This window comes from Atractosteus spatula, unplaced genomic scaffold (genome assembly GCF_055471065.1).
Source record: "Atractosteus spatula isolate fAtrSpa1 unplaced genomic scaffold, fAtrSpa1.hap1 Scaffold_104, whole genome shotgun sequence".
Lineage (NCBI taxonomy): Eukaryota > Metazoa > Chordata > Actinopteri > Semionotiformes > Lepisosteidae > Atractosteus > Atractosteus spatula.
In genome coordinates, this window is record NW_028296658.1 from 73,642 (window position 1) to 93,178 (window position 19,537).

The window sequence follows — 19,537 nt, forward strand, 5'->3', positions numbered from 1 at the left end:
CTATTTACAACTCTTGTCTATAAGAATTTGGTTATGTCCTGTGGTTAGAACATTATGGATTGATCTGCAAAGTGATATAAAGTAAGGCTTCTGATATTGACGTTACCTTGAAAGAAATAGATGTCACGTTCATTTTTAATCTCCTTGAAAATAAAATGAAAATATCCTTTGGCAGTGACTTAATCATTGTACTTGCACGTTATTATAGATGCAGGTGGATGCTGCACATTGGTGGAAGTTGAGGGGTCCAGAAAAGCGCTATATAAGTGTAAACAATTATTATTAATTATTATTATTATTATGCACATAAAATGAAAAGGTCTGGGAAGAGACCCGCGGTTGAGCAGTGTGAAATAAGCCGTATCCACAGATTATTTCTAAATGTGAGAACACGACAGCAGGGCGGGCCTCATCTTGATTCACCTTGGTTAATCCTTTTTTGTAAAGTGCAGTTGTCTTACCGCATGTACCCCTGGCGATGTTATTGGTGTACTCTTGTCTGTATTATAGGCGTTTTTGTTGTTGCAATAAAAAATGTTATTGTAAATTGCTGCGCTCTTGCGGTGCCGTAGCGGAATCCAGCAGGGGGCGCTCGCACATTTAAGCCGCCCGTCTTGTCTCCTTGACCCGGAAATATATTCGTGTGTGTGTGTGTGTGTGAGGGGGGAAGGGGAGGGGTGAAAGGTTATTACTGCGTTCGAGCGTCGAGACGGTTGTTGCGTTGCTGTCGGTGTTTTCGATCGTGGAAAAGACATTTTTTGGGGGGGTTAAAAAAAAAAGAGAACTCTCTAGCGACAGGAATTGTCTACGCCGTTGGCGAGTGGGCTTTGTATCGATAGTTTACTCGCCTGTGGCTTTTCCCTGTTTGTTTTTTTACCCTCCTGCGCTCGCTGACGGGATGCGCTCCTCTAAGAAACACAAGGAGAAGGACCGGGACCGGGACACGGAGGACCGGCACCGCGAGCACAGGAAGCACAAGCACAAGGAGAAGGACAAGGACAAGGACCGGGAGAGGGAGCGGGAGCGGGATGGCGCCAAGGACCGGGAGAAGAGGAAGCGCTCCCGGTCGCGGGAGCGGGGCCGGGGCTCCGAGAGAGAGGGCCGGGGCAAGGCCGACAAGAGCGGCGCCGAGCCGCGGGTGAAGAAGGAGAAGACGGACGCCGGGTACGAGGAAGGTGCGTCGGTTAACGACTCTGGACGAGAAAAAAAGCTGCAGCTCTCTCTCTTTTTTTTTTTAAAAAAGTGCTTTCTCAAAGTAATAGCCGTGCGTGTATGTGTAATAATAATAAATGTAGTTCAGGTGGGTAGCTGCGTCAGCATGCGTAGGCTCCAAAGGAACAAGTAATAGGTTTATTCCATGCTGAAAAAAAGAAGAAAGAGAACACAACGTTTCGGCCGTGGAGCCTTCTTCAGGTGTGATAATAATAATAAATGTGGCGCCTTTAGAAGTGAGTTCTCAAAGCGCTTTACAGAATAACAGCGACAGGATGTCAATATGCAGAGGAACAGGAAGAGGTTTGTTTCGTGACGCGGAGAAAAGAGACGCAGGGTCCCTACAACCCAAAACCCCGCGTCTCTTTTCTTTTCTTGTCCTCCCAGCAGGGAATAACCCCGTTACCTGTTCCTCTGCAGCACCGCGCTGGCAGACGCAGCTCGATCCTTGAAGATGCGGTGATAACCGTAGTGACGGTCACGGTTCGGAGTCTTGTTTTGTAACACTCCAGAAAACGCGAGAAAGCTGCCCATCTCCCCTCCCTGGCCTCGGCTTCATCAGCACAAGAGCCTCACTCAGCTGGTGAAACCTGGAGTGGATCAGACTGCTGTGCAATGGGGATCACTAACACTGTGTGTTGTAATGCTGTAATAGCCAGCCAGCAATCCAGTCACTTAGCAGTGGCAGCCCCACTGGAGCCCAGCAGGTGTGAGCCTGGCCAGTACCTGGAGGGGAGACTCCTGGGAGAGCTGAGGCTGCTGCTGGAAGAGGTGTGAGTGGGGGCCAGTAGGGGGCGCTCAGCCTGCGGTCTGTGGGGGTCCTGATGCCCCAGTATAGTGATAAGGACACTGCACTGTAATATAGTCGCCGTCCTCCGGATGAGACGTAAAACCGAGGTCCTGACTCTCTGTGGTCATTAACAATCCCAGGGTGTTTCTGGAGAAGAGTAGGGGTGTTACCCTGGTGTCCTGGCCAAATTCCCCCCCTGGCCTTTACCCCTCATGGCCTCCTAATAACCCCCCTCTCTGAACTGGCTCCATCACTCTGCTCTCCTCCCCACTGAGAGCTGGGGCGTGGGGAGCGGACTGGCGCCTCATCCAGGTGGGGGTGCACACTGCTGGGGGTGGAGGGGATCCCCATGACCTGTACAGAGCTCTGAGTGGAGTGTCCAGGAAAGAGCTATCGAAGAGTAAGGACTGTTATTTATTGTTATTCTTGCTCATCTGTGTCGTTTCTGGCGATGTTAACGCGCTCTGAACTGTCCCTGTGCAGCGGCTGGTCCAAAGTCTGCCTCGGGGGATGCCTCTCTCAGCATCGAGGAAACGAAGTAAGTGAGCAAGGGCGGTTTAACGGTGGGGGGAGGCGATGTTATCCGGGGAAACGGATCGGATCACAGGGTTTGCCAGCAGCAGAACCTCTGTACACACTTTCATCGTGACAGTCCGTAATTGTGTCAGGAAAACCATTCACTCCAGTCTGGTTGTTCTTTTTCCCCTCTAGTAAGCTGAGGGCCAAGTTGGGTCTGAAGCCTCTGGAGCTGAACGAGAATAAGAAAGGTAAGTGGTGTGTGTGTGTGTGTGTGGGCGGGCTAGGGGCTACGTTTAGTCCTGTAGGTCACCCTGAATCACGGGTCCCCCAGTCCCAGTCCTGGGGAGCCCCAGTCCAGCGTGTCTTACAGGTCACCCTGAATCAGGGGTCTCCAGCCCTGGTCCTGGGGAGCCCAGTCTAGTGTGTCTTACAGGTCACCCTGAATCAGGGGGTCCCCCAGCCCTGGTCCTGGGGAGTCCCACTCCAGTGTGTCTTACAGGTTACCCTGAATCAAGGGTCCCCCAGTCCCAGTCCTGGGGAGCCCCAGTCCAGCGTGTCTTACAGGTCACCCTGAATCAGGGGGTCTCCAGCCCTGGTCCTGGGGAGCCCAGTCTAGTGTGTCTTACAGGTCACCCTGAATCAGGGGGTCCCCCAGCCCTGGTCCTGGGGAGTCCCACTCCAGTGTGTCTTACAGGTTACCCTGAATCAAGGGTCCCCCAGTCCCAGTCCTGGGGAGCCCCAGTCCAGCGTGTCTTACAGGTCACCCTGAATCAGGGGTCTCCAGCCCTGGTCCTGGGGAGCCCAGTCTAGTGTGTCTTACAGGTCACCCTGAATCAGGGGGTCCCCCAGCCCTGGTCCTGGGGAGTCCCACTCCAGTGTGTCTTACAGGTTACCCTGAATCAAGGGTCCCCCAGTCCCAGTCCTGGGGAGCCCCAGTCCAGTGTGTCTTACAGGTCACCCTGAATCAGGGGTCTCCAGTCCCAGTCCCGGGGAGCCCCAGTGCAGTCAGTCTTATAGGCTAGTTTGGAAGAAACTGTCCCACTGTGCTGTGCTGGCAGCTGACGCTCGGGGGTCTTGCCAACCTGCAGATTGAGGCAGTTAATCGTCTTCTGGGGAGAATTGCCCCTTGTGTGTCTGTGCGTGCCATCCGCGGTGTACCCCTCCCTGTGCCCATTGCTTGCCGGGATAGACTCTGGATCCCTGTTAGGAAATGGGTGGGTGAACAGCAGATGACGCCAAGAGCATCTCTGCTGGGATTCGAACCCACAGCCATCTAGAAATCCAGAACCGTAGCGCAGGAGCTGATCTGGGTCCAGATCCCAGGTGTTTCCTGAAGGATCCCGGAGCCGCCATCCAGTGGCATAGCTGGGCAGCTTCACGCCCTGCACTGCTCCGACGCACGAAACGCCTCCCGTTTGCCCTTTCCTAAACGCGCGAGTGTCCAAGTGCCACCTCTGCTGGACTCGGTGGACTCGGGGGGCCGTCCTCCTGCCTGGCTTCTCTCTCACTCTCTCTCTCCCCCCCTCCCCCCGATCCTGGCGGGCTCAGAGCTGGGCACGAAGGAGGAGCCTCTGGTCGCTGAGGTGATCAACCCCGTGGCGCTGAAGCACCAGGCAGAGATCCGCGAGAAGCTGGCGGCCCTGAAGGAGAAGAGGCTGCTCAACCAGAAGCTGGGGTAGGACCGCGCACGCCGCCGCCGTGGGCCGCACCCGCCCTGCGGGCCCGCTGCTCGTCTTTATGTGGGCTTCTCGGGGCTTTGACTGTCCTCCCGATCTCACGGTGCTGTCCGTCCGTCCGTCCGTCTGTCTCTGCAGGAAGGTGAAGACGCTGGCAGAGGAGGAGTCCTGGCTGGACGACACGGAGGCCTGGGTGGAGAGGAGCCGCAAGCTGGCCAAAGAGAAAGAGCTGGCGGAGAAGAGGGTGAGAGGGGGAGAGAGAGGGGGGAGGGAGGGGTGGGGCTCAGTGAGCACACCGCAGTGGGGGGAGAAGGATTGAGTGGGGACATGCTTGGGTGGGAGTAACTGAATGAGCCAGCAGGGTATAGGGCTAAGGGAGTATTTTCAAGGAGCCAGGGGGTGGGGCTAAGAGGGGCAAAGGGAGGGAGGATCTGAAGTGAGCACACGTGGGTGGGTGTGGCCATCGGCTTGGGGGTGGGGCTAAGGGGGCATGTGCTGTGGAGGGGGAGGGGTGTCAGTGAGGTGGGCGGGGCTAAGGGAGCGATGTGCGCGAGGGACCGAGGGACATGAGCGAGCCCGACTGTCCCCCCCCACCCCCCGAAGGCCGACTGACTCGCGGGCTGCGCCCGTGTCTCCGCAGGCGAAGCTGCTGGAGGAGATGGACGAGGAGTTCGGGGTGAGCAGCTTGGTGGAGCGGGAGTTCGCCCAGGTGAAGGTGAGTGGCGCGGGGAGCGTCTTCGTTTGACGGGCTGACCGGCGGGTTATCGGATGATGAGAGATGAAGTTTGTTCAGCTTCGTAAATCTGGACGCAACATGGTGTGGAAGGAAGCTAGCCTAAACCCAGAGCAAGAGGATGTATTGTGATGTTTTGTTTCCAGTTTCGCAGTGAGGGGGTCCGAGGTTCGGGGGGGGGTCAGGTAGTAAAAGGGCTGAGCTTCACGGTAAATAAGATGACTCAACCCGTGTTGCTCCCCCGCGGGCTCGTAGTCCTAGCCCTGTCCTGTCCGACTCGCGAGCGAAAGGCGGTTAGAGAAGCTGTCTTTGCTGATTATTGGCGGTCAGGTGACGCACCGGCGGCCTGCGAGGCCCGCCGTGGCTCGCTGATCGGTGGGGTTTGTCGTCGGGGTGGGGGTGGCTGGTCAGCGGAGCGCTGGTGTCAGAGGCGGCTGTGCTCTTGCAGGAGGGCTACGCGGCGAAGGACCTGCAGGGCCTGACGGTGCAGCACAAGATCGACTCCTTCCAGGAGGGACAGACGGTCATCCTCACGCTGAAGGACAAGGGTGAGTGGCTTTGTCCGGCCCGGCCCGAGCTTCCTATCCCACCCTTCCTGGAAAGAAGCCAGGGTGTCGGCTTCCACAGCATGTGAGGGCAGCTTGTTCCCCACTCTCGCCCCCCTCTGTGTCAAGAAAGGGCCCTCCTGTCCTGACTGGAGGATTTCATCCAGCTGTGTTTTGAAAGAAGCCAGGGTATCGGCTACAACCATACGGCTGGGTAACCTGTTCCGCACTCCCACCACCCTTTGTGTAAAGAGTGTTTCTTGAGAAAAGCCAGGGAATCGGCTTCAGTAGCATGGCTGGACAGCTTGTTCCACACTCCTACCACTCTGTATCAAAGAAGTCCCTCCTGTTCTCGGTTTTAAATGCACTTTCGCGGCCTCCCCTTCCCTGCTTGTTTCTCTCGTGCTGCTTGTCCGTCTGTGACGTTGGCTTGAGTCGCCTTGTGTGTCGTTAACTTCCCCCTCTCTCCCAGGCGTGCTGGACGAGGAGGAGGACGTGCTGGTCAATGTGAGCCTGGTGGACAAGGAGAAGGCCGAGAAGAACGTGGAACTGAAGAAAAAGAAGCCCGACTACAAGCCCTACGAGGAGGAGGAGAGCGTGGACGACATGGCGGTGGTGAGTCCTCCCCTGACCCCAGCCTCTCGCTCTCTGCCCCTTGCTCTCTCTCCAAGCAGGCAGGTCGGCTCACTGTTCCTCAGGCTGGGACAGGAGATCACACACTGTATTATTATTATTGAGAGACAGGCTCGCTGTCTGTTCTTCAGGCTGGGACAGGAGATCACACACTGTATTATTATTATTGAGAGACAGGCTTGCTGTCTGTTCCTCAGGCTGGGACAGGAGCTCACACACTGTATTATTATTGAGAGACAGGCTCACTGTCTGTTCCTCAGGCTGGGACAGGAGATCACAGACTGTATTATTATTATTGAGAGACGGGCTCACTGTCTGTTCCTCAGGCTGGGACAGGAGATCACACACTGTATTATTATTATTGAGAGACAGGCTTGCTGTCTGTTCCTCAGGCTGGGACAGGAGATCACACACTGTATTATTATTATTGAGAGACGGGCTCGCTGTCTGTTCCTCAGGCTGGGACAGGAGCTCACACACTGTATTATTATTATTGAGAGACGGGCTCGCTGTCTGTTCCTCAGGCTGGGACAGGAGATCACACACTGAGTTCCCTCCTCCCTCTCCCAGTAGGATTGGGAGCTGTTCTGATTCGGGCAGGATGCAGGAATTCTGGGATGAGATCTATTTTAGGGAAGGATGTATTTTGATCAGTGACATACAGCCTCTCCTTGCTTCCCCCCCCCCCCAGCTGAAGCCGCGCTCGGTGCTGACGAAGTACGACGAGGAGATCGAGGGCGAGAAGAAGCGCGGGTTCCGGCTCGGGGCGGGCGGCCAGGCCGAGGGCGTCTGGGAGAAGGAGCTGCAGGAGATCCGCGAGACGCTGCGCAGCCAGGCGGTCAGCCTGGACGGGCCGGGCCTGAAGCCAGCCACGGAGTACTACACCCCGGACGAGATGGTGAGGGTGCGGGGTGGGGCCGGCGGGGTGTTAGAGGGGGTGACCCGTCCCGCTGAAGGGAGTCGGATGGACGTAGACCCTGCGCTGACCTGACCCCTCCGCCCCGCGCAGGTGACCTTCAAGAAGACGAAGAGGCGTGTGAAGAAGATCAGGAAGAGGGAGAGCACGAAGACCATGACAGTGGAGGAGCTGCTCCCCCTGGGGGAGGAGGCGCAGGGCTGCGACCACGGCTCCAGGTCAGTCCCCTGTGGGCAGGGAGCGTCTTCCAGCTCTTCCTGCTTGTGCAGGTTGTGCAGTGTGACTGTGGGGGAGTCTTCACAGGGGGGCAGGGCTCTCTCTGAGCTCAGCTGCTGTGACTGTGGGCTGTACAGTGTGACTGTGGGCTGTCTCGCCCTCTGGGACTCTTCACAGGGGGGCAGGGCTCTCTCTGAGCTCAGCTGCTGTGACTGTGGGCTGTACAGTGTGACTGTGGGCTGTCTCGCCCTCCGGGAGTCTTCACAGTGGGGCAGGGCTCTCTCTGAGCTCAGCTGCTGTGACTGTGGGCTGTCTCACCCTCTGGGACTCTTCACAGTGGGGCAGGGCTCTATCTGAGCTCAGCTGCTGTGACTGTGGGCTGTCTCACCCTCTGGGACTCTTCACAGTGGGGCAGGGCTCTCTCTGAGCTCAGCTGCTGTGACTGTGGGCTGTCTCGCCCTCCGGGAGTCTTCACAGTGGGGCAGGGCTCTCTCTGAGCTCAGCTGCTGTGACTGTGGGCTGTCTCACCCTCTGGGACTCTTCACAGTGGGGCAGGGCTCTATCTGAGCTCAGCTGCTGTGACTGTGGGCTGTCTTGCCCTCTGGGAGTCTTCACAGGGGGGCAGGGCTCTCTCTGAGCTCAGATGCTGTGACTGTGGGCTGTACAGTGCGACTGTGGGCTGTCTCGCCCTCCGGGAGTCTTCACAGGGGCGCCGGCATGTTAACTGCTTCTCCTGCAGCGCCACTGCCAGGCTGTTCTGAGGTCCACTACACTGTACCGCCTCTCCATCAGAGAGTAATGCGATTCAGTGAGTCTTCCCTGTGCTGGGTCTCTTAGCTGCAAGCCGAGAAGTGAGAAACACCACTGGGCGACTCCACATGGGGCAGGTGCAGGAGAAATGATTGGCGTTGCTAAATTCTTGTTTCGCTCCGGTGTGCAGTCGGTGTGCGGACTTCCCTGTCCTCTCTCATTCCCTCGCTCCCTGCGTGTCTCTCCCAGGACGCGGGGGCGCGGGAGGCGGCCAGGCCAGGAGAAGGAGGAAGAGGAGAAGGAGGCAAGCGTGGCGCCGAAGGCCCCGGATGTGCCGCAGCTGTCGGACGACACCCGCGTGGCGAACATGGACATCAGCGAGGACGGTGAGCGCCCGTCGGCGGGGACCCCGGGTTCGAGCCCGGCCCGTGCCGCTGGCCAGCTGATTCCCCAAGCGAGCGAGGGTGGGGCTAGCGCGCCCCCAGGGGAACCCTCACTCTGTGGCCCCAGTTGGCACCGTGGTGGTGAGAGGAGCCTGCCCTCACCTCCAAAATCGGGGGGTCACGGGCTCTTAGGTGCGCAACAACAGGGGCAACGCATCCGGCTGTGGCGATTCCACCTGCAGCCACCAGAGGGCGCCCGTGTCCCCTCATTTCCCACCTTCAAATCGCTGTTGACAGAGGATAATTCCTGCAGAGGCTGATCTCTGGTTTCTAGGGAATTAATGAGCCCAGCTGTAGAGCAGGTGGCAGCGAGGTCACGTGTGAGAGTCCAGCAGAAGCAAGTGAGCCGTTTTGAAACTCGGTAGGAGATAGAAACGTTCTTTTTACTTAGATCGGACGTCCGATCAAGTAATAGAGGAGGGAGAATTTCCCCTTTCTGTAGGACGGCAGGAAAGCTCATGTGAACAGGTCTGACCTGTAAGCCACCTCTGCTAAGGGGAGAAGACAGAATCCTCAAGCAATAATAATAATAATAATTGCTTACACTTATATAGCGCTTTTCTGGACACTCCACTCAAAGCGCTTTACAGGTAATGGGGATCCCCTCCACCACCACCAGCGTGCAGCCCCACCTGTAGGAGCCATGGGTCAGCTCGTCACGCTGGAAAATCATTCCTCTCCGAACTGTAAGGGGAGGAAGATGGTGACTCTGCAGTAATAGGGGTGTGGGGACCTGAGCTCCATGGAAACGGCTCTGTCTCACACCCTGTCCCCCCCTCTCCCCTCTCCCCTCTCCAGAGGACTTCGAGCCCCCCGAGTCCGTGGCCATCGAGGAGGACGAGGCCGAGCTGGAGTTGCAGAAGCAGCTGGAGAAGCAGAGGCGCCTGCGGCAGAAGCAGCGCCAGCAGGACTCCGTGGAGAAGGTGGGAGAGGGGGGTTCCCCCCGGGACTGGTCAGGGGGGGGGGGGGGGTCTCTGGGGTCCCCGGAAGGCTAACAGCTCCCCCTCCTTCTCGCCCCCCCCCCCCACAGGTGGTGGAGATCGTGAAGAAGCTCGAGTCGAGCACCTCCCACGACGACGACGACCCCGACCGGAAGAACAACATCGTGTTCAACGCCACGTCCGAGTTCTGCCGGGCCCTGGGCGAGATCCCCACCTACGGGCTCTCGGGGAACCGCGAGGACCAGGAGGAGATCATGGTGGGTGGCGGGTGGCGCCGGCCCGGTGGCCGACCTCGGCAACAGCGCCCGTTTGTTTTTTAAAAGACAGAACGGGCGAGAAGGCATTTTGATTCCAGCTTTTCCTCTACCCCCCCCCCCCCCCCCACCCCGTGCAGGATTTCGAACGGGAGGAGGAGCAGCTGGGAGACAGGGGCTCGGACTCGGAGGTGGACGAGAACGTGGGCTGGAGCATGGTCAACCTGGACGAGGAGCAGAAGCAGCCCGACGTGAGCCCCTTTCCCGTCGTTTCCCCGGCGAGAATCGTTTTTGTTTCTGGAGTGTCTTTTGCTTGGGGCGCGTGGACTTGGCTCCTCCGGATGCACCAGCAGTCGTCGTGACGTGATATTCCATCCCCGAGCCAAAGTCTCGCGCAGCTCTCGCCGAGCTGGATGGAAACGATGTACAGCGATAGGCAGGCGTATTTACAGTCTATAGGTTACATGTACATCCCACTCTTAAAAGACCGTTGAAGGCTCGTTATTGTTCCTGTTTGTAGACAATATGAGGTTTTAGGTAATGCCTAAATTGGGGTGGTAGGGCCATATTTGGGGGTGCCACCCCTGTGGCAATGCCCCCGTCCCCTTCCTCTGCTGTGTCCCTGTGCCTGTACCCCAGACGTTCACTGTCCCTCTCGCGTCCTTCCCCAGTTCTCCACGGCCTCCACCACCATCCTGGACGAGGAGCCCATCGTCAACTCCGGCCTGGCGGCTGCCCTGCTGCTCTGCAAGAACAAAGGTGGGGGCGCAGGAGGTCCGGGCGGGCGGGCGAGGGGGAAGGGATTACGAGACGCACACAGCGCCGAGCCGGGGGACAGATGCGAGCCAGGCGTTCTTTCGGGGCCCCACTCCTCACAGCCTCTGCTCATGTTCCCCTCCTTCCTTAGGACTGCTGGACACTCAGGTGCAGAAGGTGGCCCGGGTTCGAGCTCCCAAGGGCGCCCTGCCTAACGCCCTCTACTGCATCGAGGACAAGATGTGAGTGTCGGTCTGCGCCAGTCTCTCCGTGGCCCTGCCCGGCCCTCGCTGCCTGCTGGTCTCTCTCTCTCTCTCGCCCTGACCTGCTGCTGGCTGTTCCTTGTGTCTCCCGTCTCCAGGACGATCGATGACAAGTACAGCCGCCGGGAGGAGTACCGGGGCTTCACGCAGGACTTCAAGGAGAAGGACGGCTACAAACCCGACGTCAAGATTGAGTACGTGGACGACACAGGGCGCAAGCTCACCCCTAAAGAGGTACTGCTACATCTGCCACTCCTTTCTCCCTGTCCCCCTCCTCTCTCTCTCAATGACCCTGTCTCTCTCCTCCTCTCCTCTCTCCCTGTCCCCCTCCTCTCTCTCTCCCTGTCCCCCTCCTCTCTCTCTCGCTGACCCTGTCCCCCTCCTCTCTCTCTCGCTGACCCTGTCTCTCTCCTCCTCTCCTCTCTCCCTGTCCCCCTCCTCTCTCTCTCGCTGACCCTGTCTCTCTCCTCCTCTCCTCTCTCCCTGTCCCCCTCCTCTCTCTCTCGCTGACCCTGTCTCTCTCCTCCTCTCCTCTCTCCCTGTCCCCCTCCTCTCTCTCTCGCTGACCCTGTCTCTCTCCTCCTCTCCTCTCTCCCTGTCCCCCTCCTCTCTCTCTCGCTGACCCTGTCTCTCTCCTCCTCTCCTCTCTCCCTGTCCCCCTCCTCTCTCTCTCTCGCTGACCCTGTCTCTCTCCTCCTCTCCTCTCTCCCTGTCCCCCTCTTCTCTCTCTCTCACACTGACCCTGTCTCTCTCCTCCTCTCCTCTCTCCCTGTCCCCCTCTTCTCTCTCTCTCACACTGACCCTGTCGCTCTCCTCCTCTCCTCTCTCCCTGTCCCCCTCCTCTCTCTCTCGCTGACCCTGTCTCTCTCCTCCTCTCCTCTCTCCCTGTCCCCCTCCTCTCTCTCTCGCTGACCCTGTCTCTCTCCTCCTCTCCTCTCTCCCTGTCCCCCTCCTCTCTCTCTCGCTGACCCTGTCTCTCTCCTCCTCTCCTCTCTCCCTGTCCCCCTCCTCTCTCTCTCTCGCTGACCCTGTCTCTCTCCTCCTCTCCTCTCTCCCTGTCCCCCTCTTCTCTCTCTCTCACACTGACCCTGTCTCTCTCCTCCTCTCCTCTCTCCCTGTCCCCCTCCTCTCTCTCTCTCGCTGACCCTGTCTCTCTCCTCCTCTCCTCTCTCCCTGTCCCCCTCTTCTCTCTCTCTCACACTGACCCTGTCGCTCTCCCTCTCCGTGCCCCAGGCGTTCCGGCAGCTGTCTCACCGTTTCCATGGCAAGGGCTCTGGGAAGATGAAGACGGAGCGCAGGATGAAGAAGCTGGAGGAGGAGGCGGTGAGTTGTGGAGTGTCCTTCTGCCCTGCCTTCCCCCTGCCCTGCCCCAGTGTGTCCGTTAAGCCCCACTTCTCCCCTCTCCCCTCCAGCTGCTGAAGAAGATGAGCTCCAGTGACACCCCCCTGGGCACCGTGGCCTTGCTGCAGGAGAAGCAGAAATCCCAGAAGACCCCCTACATCGTTCTGAGTGGGAGTGGGAAGAGCATGAACGCGTGAGTGTGCTGTGTGTCTTTAAAAGCCTGTCCTGCACCTCTGTCTCTCTTGATCTCTTCCAGCTGTGGTCACTGAGCCTGTCCTCTCTGGGCAGCCAGCCCTGCCTGTGTCCAGTTTCTCTGGCCTGGCTGCGGTCACTGAGCCTGTCCTCTCTGGGCAGCCAGCCCTGCCTGTGTCCAGTTTCTCTGGCCTGGCTGCGGTCACTGAGCCTGTCCTCTTTGGGCAGCCAGCCCTTCCTGTGTCCAGTTTCTCTGGCCTGGCTGCGGCCACCGAGCCTGTCCTCTCTGGGCAGCCAGCCCTGCCTGTGTCCAGTTTCTCTGGCCTGGCTGCGGTCACTGAGCCTGTCCTCTCTGGGCAGCCAGCCCTGCCTGTGTCCAGTTTCTCTGGCCAGGCTGCGGTCACGGAGCCTGTCCTCTCTGGGCAGCCAGCCCTGCCTGTGTCCAGTTTCTCTGGCCTGGCTGCGGTCACTGAGCCTGTCCTCTCTGGGCAGCCAGCCCTGCCTGTGTCCAGTTTCTCTGGCCTGGCTGTGGTCACTGAGCCTGTCCTCTCTGGGCAGCCAGCCCTGCCTGTGTCCAGTTTCTCTGGCCAGGCTGCGGTCACTGAGCCTGTCCTCTCTGGGCAGCCAGCCCTGCCTGTGTCCAGTTTCTCTGGCCTGGCTGCGGTCACTGAGCCTGTCCTCTCTGGGCAGCCAGCCCTGCCTGTGTCCAGTTTCTCTGGCCAGGCTGCGGTCACCGAGCCTGTCCTCTCTGGGCAGCCAGCCCTGCCTGTGTCCAGTTTCTCTGGCCAGGCTGTGGTCACTGAGGCTGTCCTCTCTGGACAGTTAGCTCTTGCCTGTGTCCAGCCCTTTCTAAGGAAATGAGCCCTGATGTATAGACAGGTTGCACAGCCTGGCCATAGAAACTGGACGCTGCCAGACCTGGTAAGTGGGTTTAGATTTGTGTGGAGACAGGAAAGGTTGCTAGCTATTTTAGAGTGATTCATCAATCATCAGTCTGAATTCTTCAGGTAGCATGTGGGTTTTTTTTACACGATGGACAGTCCGAGATCGCAGAAGGTGCCACTACATGTCCCCAGTACATCACAGAGCTCAAGACCTGTACAAGGTCCCTTGTGAGCAGATCAGCGCCAGACTGTCTCCTTCAGTGACATTCCCTCTCTCTCTGTCCCTCTGCAGAAACACCATCACGAAGTAGCCCAGGGGGAGGGCCGGGGGGGCCCCTCTGAGGACTGGCTCGCTGGGAGAGAGAGAGAGAGAGAGAGGAAGGACCGCTCTTCCTCTCCGGAGAGGGCAGCACAGGACAAGACTGCGAGACCCGCCTGCCCTCCTTTTAAGAAGCAAGAGCGATCCCGCCCCCGTCCTGTTCCTGTTGGCCTCCTCCTGCTCCTCTCGTGATTTCAATTCGCTCGTCTTTCGTTCTGGTTCGGCACCTGGGCTGGTTCACCCTCCCCCCCAAAAAAAATTCCTAGAGTCTTTCTGTCCCCGAGCGTCTGTCTATGGACACACCCTGACTGTCTTACTCCTTTGACCTCTCTGTGCCAGAGAAGCAAGGGCTACTCTGCTGTGTCCGTGGGTACAGATGACAAACGTGAGGCACTGGGGGTGAAGTGTTGAAATGATGTGAAAGTATGTTTTTGTGGGGGGTGCGGTGTTCTTTATAAACCCATGGCCATTTACTGGTGTGAGCCCCAGAGCAGCCTGCTTTTATTCCACTGTTTGTATATGTACATACATGATGGGATCTTTTCTCTTTATCAATATATTATATCCTGTAGGTCTGTTTTTATGCCCTGAACCAGACATCCTTGTGTTGTTTTGTGGGGAGGCAGTTAATGGTGACAGGGTGTGGGGGGTGGGGTGGAGGACACTGCACTGCACATTGAGTTTGGTCCAGCAGGAGGGTGCTGTGCCTGCACGGTTTCCAATCCATACGTCCATCTTCGAACCGCTTCTTCCAGAGCCGGGGTCAAAGGGGGAATCCGTGGTCTATCCCAGCAAGCAACAGGTCCAAGGCAGGATACACCCGGGATGGGACACCGGTCCATCAGTCTCTCTTTAATCTTTAAATCGGCCGCACCTGGAGAGCTGAGGTGCGGTTCTGAGAGTCCAGTTAAGCTCCATGAGGCCATCAAGAGTTGGGGCGGATGGAACACCTTCAGCTGCAGCCCGCGGTTTTGTGATCCGGAGTTTCTGTGTTTGTATTCCGGTATGGGTGCGCACAGCGCTCTGGTCCTGCAGTACCAGGTCCTGTAGAATGGGTGCCTCGAACCCCAGTCCAGCTCTGAGGCCACAGCCTGCTGAATCCCCCGTTTCTTCAGCTGTGGAACGATGAACAGAGTTCCGAGCTGCCCAGTCAGCTGCTTCCGATACTGGGTCACTTGAAAATGGTTTGGAACCAAACCCTGAGTCCTCTCCAGTTTTCCTAGTCATGTTCACTTCAGCCGGCTGTTCCCAGTCCTGCTCCTGCTGGTCTTCACTCCCTCCTGTAGATACCTGAAGCCTGACTTCATCGATGAAGTTGCTTTGTTGGAATAATTTGATTATAGGATAGAGGAATAGTTAGATTTTGCTTTTAGTCCCATGTTTGGGAATTTATTTGACTAATGAAATACAGCAGTTGAAGCTTCAACAGGTGTAAGATCGGGGAACAAACGTCTCGTTATCGACTCGATAAAGGGCTGGACTGTGTAACCGAGGGCTGGGCTGGAACACGTAGTAGCAGGAGGGTGTGGGTCACCAAGGAGCAGCCTAGGGAACCCCTGCCTTAATCCCACTCTTACTCCAGTATTCCTCATCCTGTGAAAGGTGCAGTTTAGAGTGACTCAAAGCCGGAGAGCAGGCCTCCAGTTCTGGTAATCTCAACTGGAACAAGTGTTCAGTAGACTGAAAAAGAAATATCCCTCACCCGTCCTATATTAAGTAAATATTAGCATTTGTTGATGATAGAGAAGATTGTATTATGCATTTTTATATAATTACTCTTCTATGTTTTCACTCAGGAAAGTTTGCACCTCTTTAAGAATGTTTTATTAATTAAACACACTGTTGCTGTCTGGTACAGACAAAAACAAAATGAATTGCTTCAGCAGTGTACATATCCACTGTCTCCACAGGGAGGACTTCAGAAATGATTACAAAGCATTATTGGTCATCACGGCCATCACTCAAAGAGCTCTAGTTCGGCTGTCACAATCATTACAGTAGGGCAGTTTCATGGTTTCTGTTCCAACACAAGTCAACTTGCCTCATTTTTAGGTGTTACAGATCTAGGATTTTAAACAGGGTCTTTAAACAGTTGGTCACTCCCTAGATTCTTGTAACTGAAAGAAGTTATGCAGACCAAAAAAAAAGTAAAATTGTTAGTTGTAATGTAACTAAAGCAGCTGTGGAAGAGAAGCCAGAGAAACGGGCTGAGAAGGGTTGAATTCCTTTCACTGGGGACCACAGCATCTCCGGACAGCAGATCCAGGCCCGTCAGCCTGCAGGCCCCAGGAAATATATATAGAAGGGTTTTTATAAGGACTTCTAACCCCTCCATGATTTAAAGACCTGGAAGTGGCAGAAATGCAAGACTCATTAAGACACTAATTGATTCAATTAAGTCATCAACAGCCAGAAGATCCCCTATGGATCCGCAGCGGCAGGAGTGAGGAGCCCTGGTTTGCTGTACGCTGAAACGTCAGAGCAATTCTTGTTTGAAAACGGACTCCTCCCCACCCCCCATCCCCCATCTACACCCCCCACCACCTCCACACAAAGCTCACCCGCCTTGTGTTCTTCCCCCACAACTCCAGCGCACAGCACACACCAGGCCCCTGAGGGGGTTTGTGCCTGCTCTCTTTCATGCCGGGTGCTGTCACAGGTGTGTATCGGTTCGGGCCTGGGCACAGGACCAGTCCGCACAGTAAAGTTGCCCCCCCCCCTCCGCGTTAGGGGTGGGTCGAAGAGGGAGAGAGACTGCGAGGGGGGGGGGGTATGGTGAGGGATATCTCAGTCCTTCCCCTCTGATCCGTCCTCCTCCTCTGACTCTTCGCCAGCTCCCTCGGAGTCCGAGTCGCCCTCGCTCTCGCTGTAATGGTAGTTCACCCGGTTCGTGTTCACGAACAGGTCTCCGTCGTCCTCCGAGTCGGTGGCGCCGTCCTCCTCCTCGCGCCCCTGGGGTCCCTCTGCGCCGCCCCTGCCCGAGGAACAGAAAGTCCAACGGCTCTTTTAACTTGCCCGGGGGGTGCCTCCTGACCCGTTCCGACCCAGCCTGACCCCCAGGAGGACATGGTGGGACCGCCCTGTGGCAACCGGGACAGCAGCAAACAAGCGACTGGAGAAAAGAGGTGGCTCCGGCGAAGCTCCGGCTTCGGGGCCGGTACATTGCCCTATGCTCCCCCGTGCAGAGCTGGGGTACACATGCAGGCGGCGCAGGGCTGTCCGATGGCCCGCCGGACCCGAGCGAAGGTGCCATCTTCCCTGGTGCTGTACGCAAGACAGAGGCCCGGTGGGGGGGGGGCTCCCACATCACCAATAAGACTCTTTAACACCTCGAGCGCCCCGCGACCTCGCTGCCCCCCGACCCCCCGTCTGCAGCTGGCCCTCACCTGCCCTCGTCGCCGCCGGCTCGCTCCTCGCCCGGCGCCTCCTCTCCCGGGAATCCCGCGGGCCTGGGACGGGACAGAGGGAGAAGACAGAGGGAATTCAGCGCCCCCCTAGGCGTCTAGACCGCGGTCACAGTTCGGAAAAACAAGGCGACCAGGATCCCAGATCGGGAGCGTGCGGAATCACCGCAGATGCGGCTGGCAGAGGAGTTTCAGGAAGAATCGGGGGGGAAAAAAAATAAGATCTAATCCAAACGGACTAGAGGAGCCGAGCAGCTCCTCCCGTGTGCGTGAGCTGCCTTCTGCTCTCCACAGCTGGAAAAGCAGGAAGAAGAGGAGGGAACAGAGGAATGAAGGGGGTCTCACCAGGCTCCCTCTTTCCTGAGCTGTCGGATGTGGTCCTTGTACAGGATGAAGACGATCTCTCCTTTCACCTTCTCCCCTTCCTCTATGGGCTCCACAATCAGATAGTCTCCTGGCGAGAGAGAGAGAGAGAGAGGAAGTACAAGTCAAAAACAGGAGGAGAAAGTCCAAGAACAAAACTGTCAATATTTCATTTCTCGCCTCAAAAGGTTTTTTAGGAACTCCGCCCTCCCCCAAGGGGGGAAAAAAAAGTTTAAAAGGACAGGCAGGGAGAATAAACAGAGAAAGAGAAGGTGAAATGGAGGGAAGAGAGAGGTAAAGACTCTAAGACAGCGAGGATCTCCCTGTCTTTCTGTCTGGCAGCCTGCCTGACTGACAGGACACAGCAACCGGATGGCCGACTCGCTCATCACCCGTTTGACTAAATAACCTGCCCCACTAGAGGTAGAAACAGGCACAGAGGAGAAGGAGAGAGAGGGGGAGAGAGAGAGACAGGAACACAGAGGAGAGGAAGAGAGAGAGAGAGAGACAGGGGTACCTCTCTTGATCCAGATGTTCTTCCTGAACTTGGTGGGCATGCTGACCAGGAATCGCTCCCCCTGCGCGGTTTCTGCCTCATGGAGGTTGTTCCCAGGGGATCCCAGAACCTGCCGGAGACAGAGACCATGAAATCCCGACCCCCGCAACTCTCTGTGTAAAGAAATGGATTCTATTGTTTGTCCCAAATTAATACTAAAGACTCTCTCTCTCCAATGGCTTAATGGGCTGCTGATTCGCAGACGCTTGACAGATCCTTGACGTGCTCGGGCGCCTCACCCTCACGATCTGCTGGCGGCCGGTCGGGGTGACGTGGTCCCCCAGCACCTCCTGCACCACGTGCTTGCGCTTGGTGGCCTGCGACATCGCGAGCGCCTCTGCGGCTCCGTGGTGGCTCGGGAAAGCGTACCGCGTGGGCGAAACCCGGACTGGAGCCTGGAGACGGAAGGATGGGTCACCGAGACCGCTTCCACGCACACGCTCCCCCGAGACCCCCGGTCAATGCGAAGACACAATCCGTTTGTGACGCTCACAAATATTTCTCAATGCCCATAGAGAATGAAGACATCAGTCCGTTAACTAGGTGTAAACTGTTCAAATACGACCGAAAACATTCGAGCCCCTGCATTTTCGTGTTCAAGATAACATTATCAATAGCCCCATCTTCAGCCTGATAAGAAACGTATTTCAAAGTGTTTTACTTACGTTTTGTGGGATATTTGTAGCCGACAGTGATCCGCCTGTCCTGACTACGGACTTTGGTCAAACACAACCGAATCGTGGAGGTTTCTATCAATGAGAATGACTCCCACTTGCCTCAATATACAACACGATGAAACGCAGATTACTCGATATAACTACAAAAACGAGCTACAGTTGTTCTCTTGAAGGGAATGCGTGGATGTTTCTAGAAATAACCAGCAAAGACAACCGCCTCCAAGCAGCCTATATCACCCCGTGTGTGTACCTTGAAGAAAAATAAGGCTGGGTCCTTCTTTTCTCGTGTGTATATGTGATCGTCGGTGAAGTCTTGTGTGATAAAGCTGTTTTTCTCTGCGCAACTGACAGCAAATTGCCCCCCACAAACTTCCACACGTCGGAAACGGAGGACGCGTGCGTCAGCGATCACCTCAACTTCCTGTACAGCACCGAACTCCTTCCCCCCCGGGCACTGCGAACGCAGCTAATTCGTTCCGAGTTTATCCGTCAGCCAGTAAAACTCTTGTCTTTAAGGAGACCGGGACATAACAGTCTCAAACTCGCCTGAAAAACAGAGGGTCTAAGGCGGGGACTGTATTACTATTCCTTAAGAGCGTATGCAGCTCCATTTTCAGTGCAAGGTATAAGATATAAACGTCTTTACACATTCAGTCTAGCGACCAAGAAGGTAATTGTCTTGAAGCATGATCTTCCCATTATACATTAACAACTATCATATCTTAATAACAAGGGGTAGAAGGCTATAATTATCAGCTAATATTTTATTATGAGACATTCTTCACAAATGTAAAGAATAAAGACTTGAGCTAGGGGTTCAGTTAACAACTGTTTACATTTTAAAAGGACTGGTCATAGTATTACAGTAAATGTATTTTTATTATTTCTGTTTTGTAATTCGAAGGTGAAGGTTAATATAATTAATTACAACTTAGATTGCGTCGGTAAATGCGTTTAAAAATAAAATTTAAATGTAGAAGACCCCCCCACCGCTACCGTACTTTGTAATGCTGTGTAGATGTCATATTCACAAAACAAAGTGGTCCAATGTTCTCCCTCTTTTAATACTGACAAGGTAGAAATGCAATATTATTTAGGCTCCAGTAAAAACGTGAAAAACAAGGCAAAAAAAACACGCTTGAAGTATATAAACA

At 56.1% G+C, this 19,537-nt stretch overlaps 2 protein-coding genes across 4 annotated transcripts; one reads left to right on the plus strand and one right to left on the minus strand.

Moving 5' to 3' along the window:
• The first annotated feature begins 675 nt into the window (after positions 1 to 675).
• sart1 (spliceosome associated factor 1, recruiter of U4/U6.U5 tri-snRNP) lies at positions 676 to 13,975 on the plus strand. Its single transcript, XM_088909159.1, has 20 exons — positions 676 to 1,175; positions 2,486 to 2,540; positions 2,714 to 2,769; positions 4,070 to 4,196; positions 4,336 to 4,441; positions 4,838 to 4,912; positions 5,379 to 5,478; positions 5,948 to 6,090; positions 6,800 to 7,006; positions 7,118 to 7,242; positions 8,240 to 8,376; positions 9,232 to 9,356; positions 9,464 to 9,631; positions 9,769 to 9,879; positions 10,300 to 10,387; positions 10,536 to 10,626; positions 10,746 to 10,881; positions 11,881 to 11,970; positions 12,060 to 12,181; positions 13,357 to 13,975. The coding sequence occupies exons 1-20, from the start codon at positions 899 to 901 to the stop codon at positions 13,373 to 13,375; spliced, it is 2,358 nt and encodes a 785-aa protein (XP_088765285.1). The 5' UTR covers positions 676 to 898; the 3' UTR covers positions 13,376 to 13,975.
• A 1,216-nt stretch (positions 13,976 to 15,191) lies between these two features.
• On the minus strand, positions 15,192 to 18,822 carry eif1ad (eukaryotic translation initiation factor 1A domain containing). 3 transcript variants are annotated; one of them, XM_088909162.1, is made up of 6 exons: positions 18,372 to 18,822; positions 17,946 to 18,101; positions 17,668 to 17,776; positions 17,133 to 17,241; positions 16,770 to 16,832; positions 15,192 to 16,357 (listed from the first exon to the last, which is right to left on the minus strand). In XM_088909162.1, the coding sequence occupies exons 2-6, from the start codon at positions 18,030 to 18,032 to the stop codon at positions 16,171 to 16,173; spliced, it is 555 nt and encodes a 184-aa protein (XP_088765288.1). In that variant the 5' UTR covers positions 18,033 to 18,101; positions 18,372 to 18,822; the 3' UTR covers positions 15,192 to 16,170. The 3 variants fall into 3 exon arrangements, with proteins under 3 accessions (XP_088765288.1, XP_088765290.1, XP_088765289.1); XM_088909164.1 differs by having other exon boundaries at positions 18,634 to 18,795; XM_088909163.1 differs by having other exon boundaries at positions 15,480 to 15,729; positions 18,372 to 18,492.
• Between the last annotated feature and the right edge of the window lie 715 nt (positions 18,823 to 19,537).

Coding starts and splice junctions, on each gene's coding strand:
- sart1 (XM_088909159.1), top strand. CDS start 899: ATGCGCTCCTCTAAGAAACACAAGGAGAAGGACCGGGACCGGGACACG. Junction 2,770..4,069: donor GCTGAACGAGAATAAGAAAG/GTAAGTGGTGTG, acceptor TGGCGGGCTCAG/AGCTGGGCACGAAGGAGGAG. Junction 7,007..7,117: donor ACTACACCCCGGACGAGATG/GTGAGGGTGCGG, acceptor CGCCCCGCGCAG/GTGACCTTCAAGAAGACGAA.
- eif1ad (XM_088909162.1), bottom strand. CDS start 18,032: ATGTCGCAGGCCACCAAGCGCAAGCACGTGGTGCAGGAGGTGCTGGGG. Junction 17,777..17,945: donor GCCGCCAGCAGATCGTGAGG/GTGAGGCGCCCG, acceptor TGTCTCCGGCAG/GTTCTGGGATCCCCTGGGAA. Junction 17,242..17,667: donor GAACATCTGGATCAAGAGAG/GTACCCCTGTCT, acceptor CTCTCTCGCCAG/GAGACTATCTGATTGTGGAG.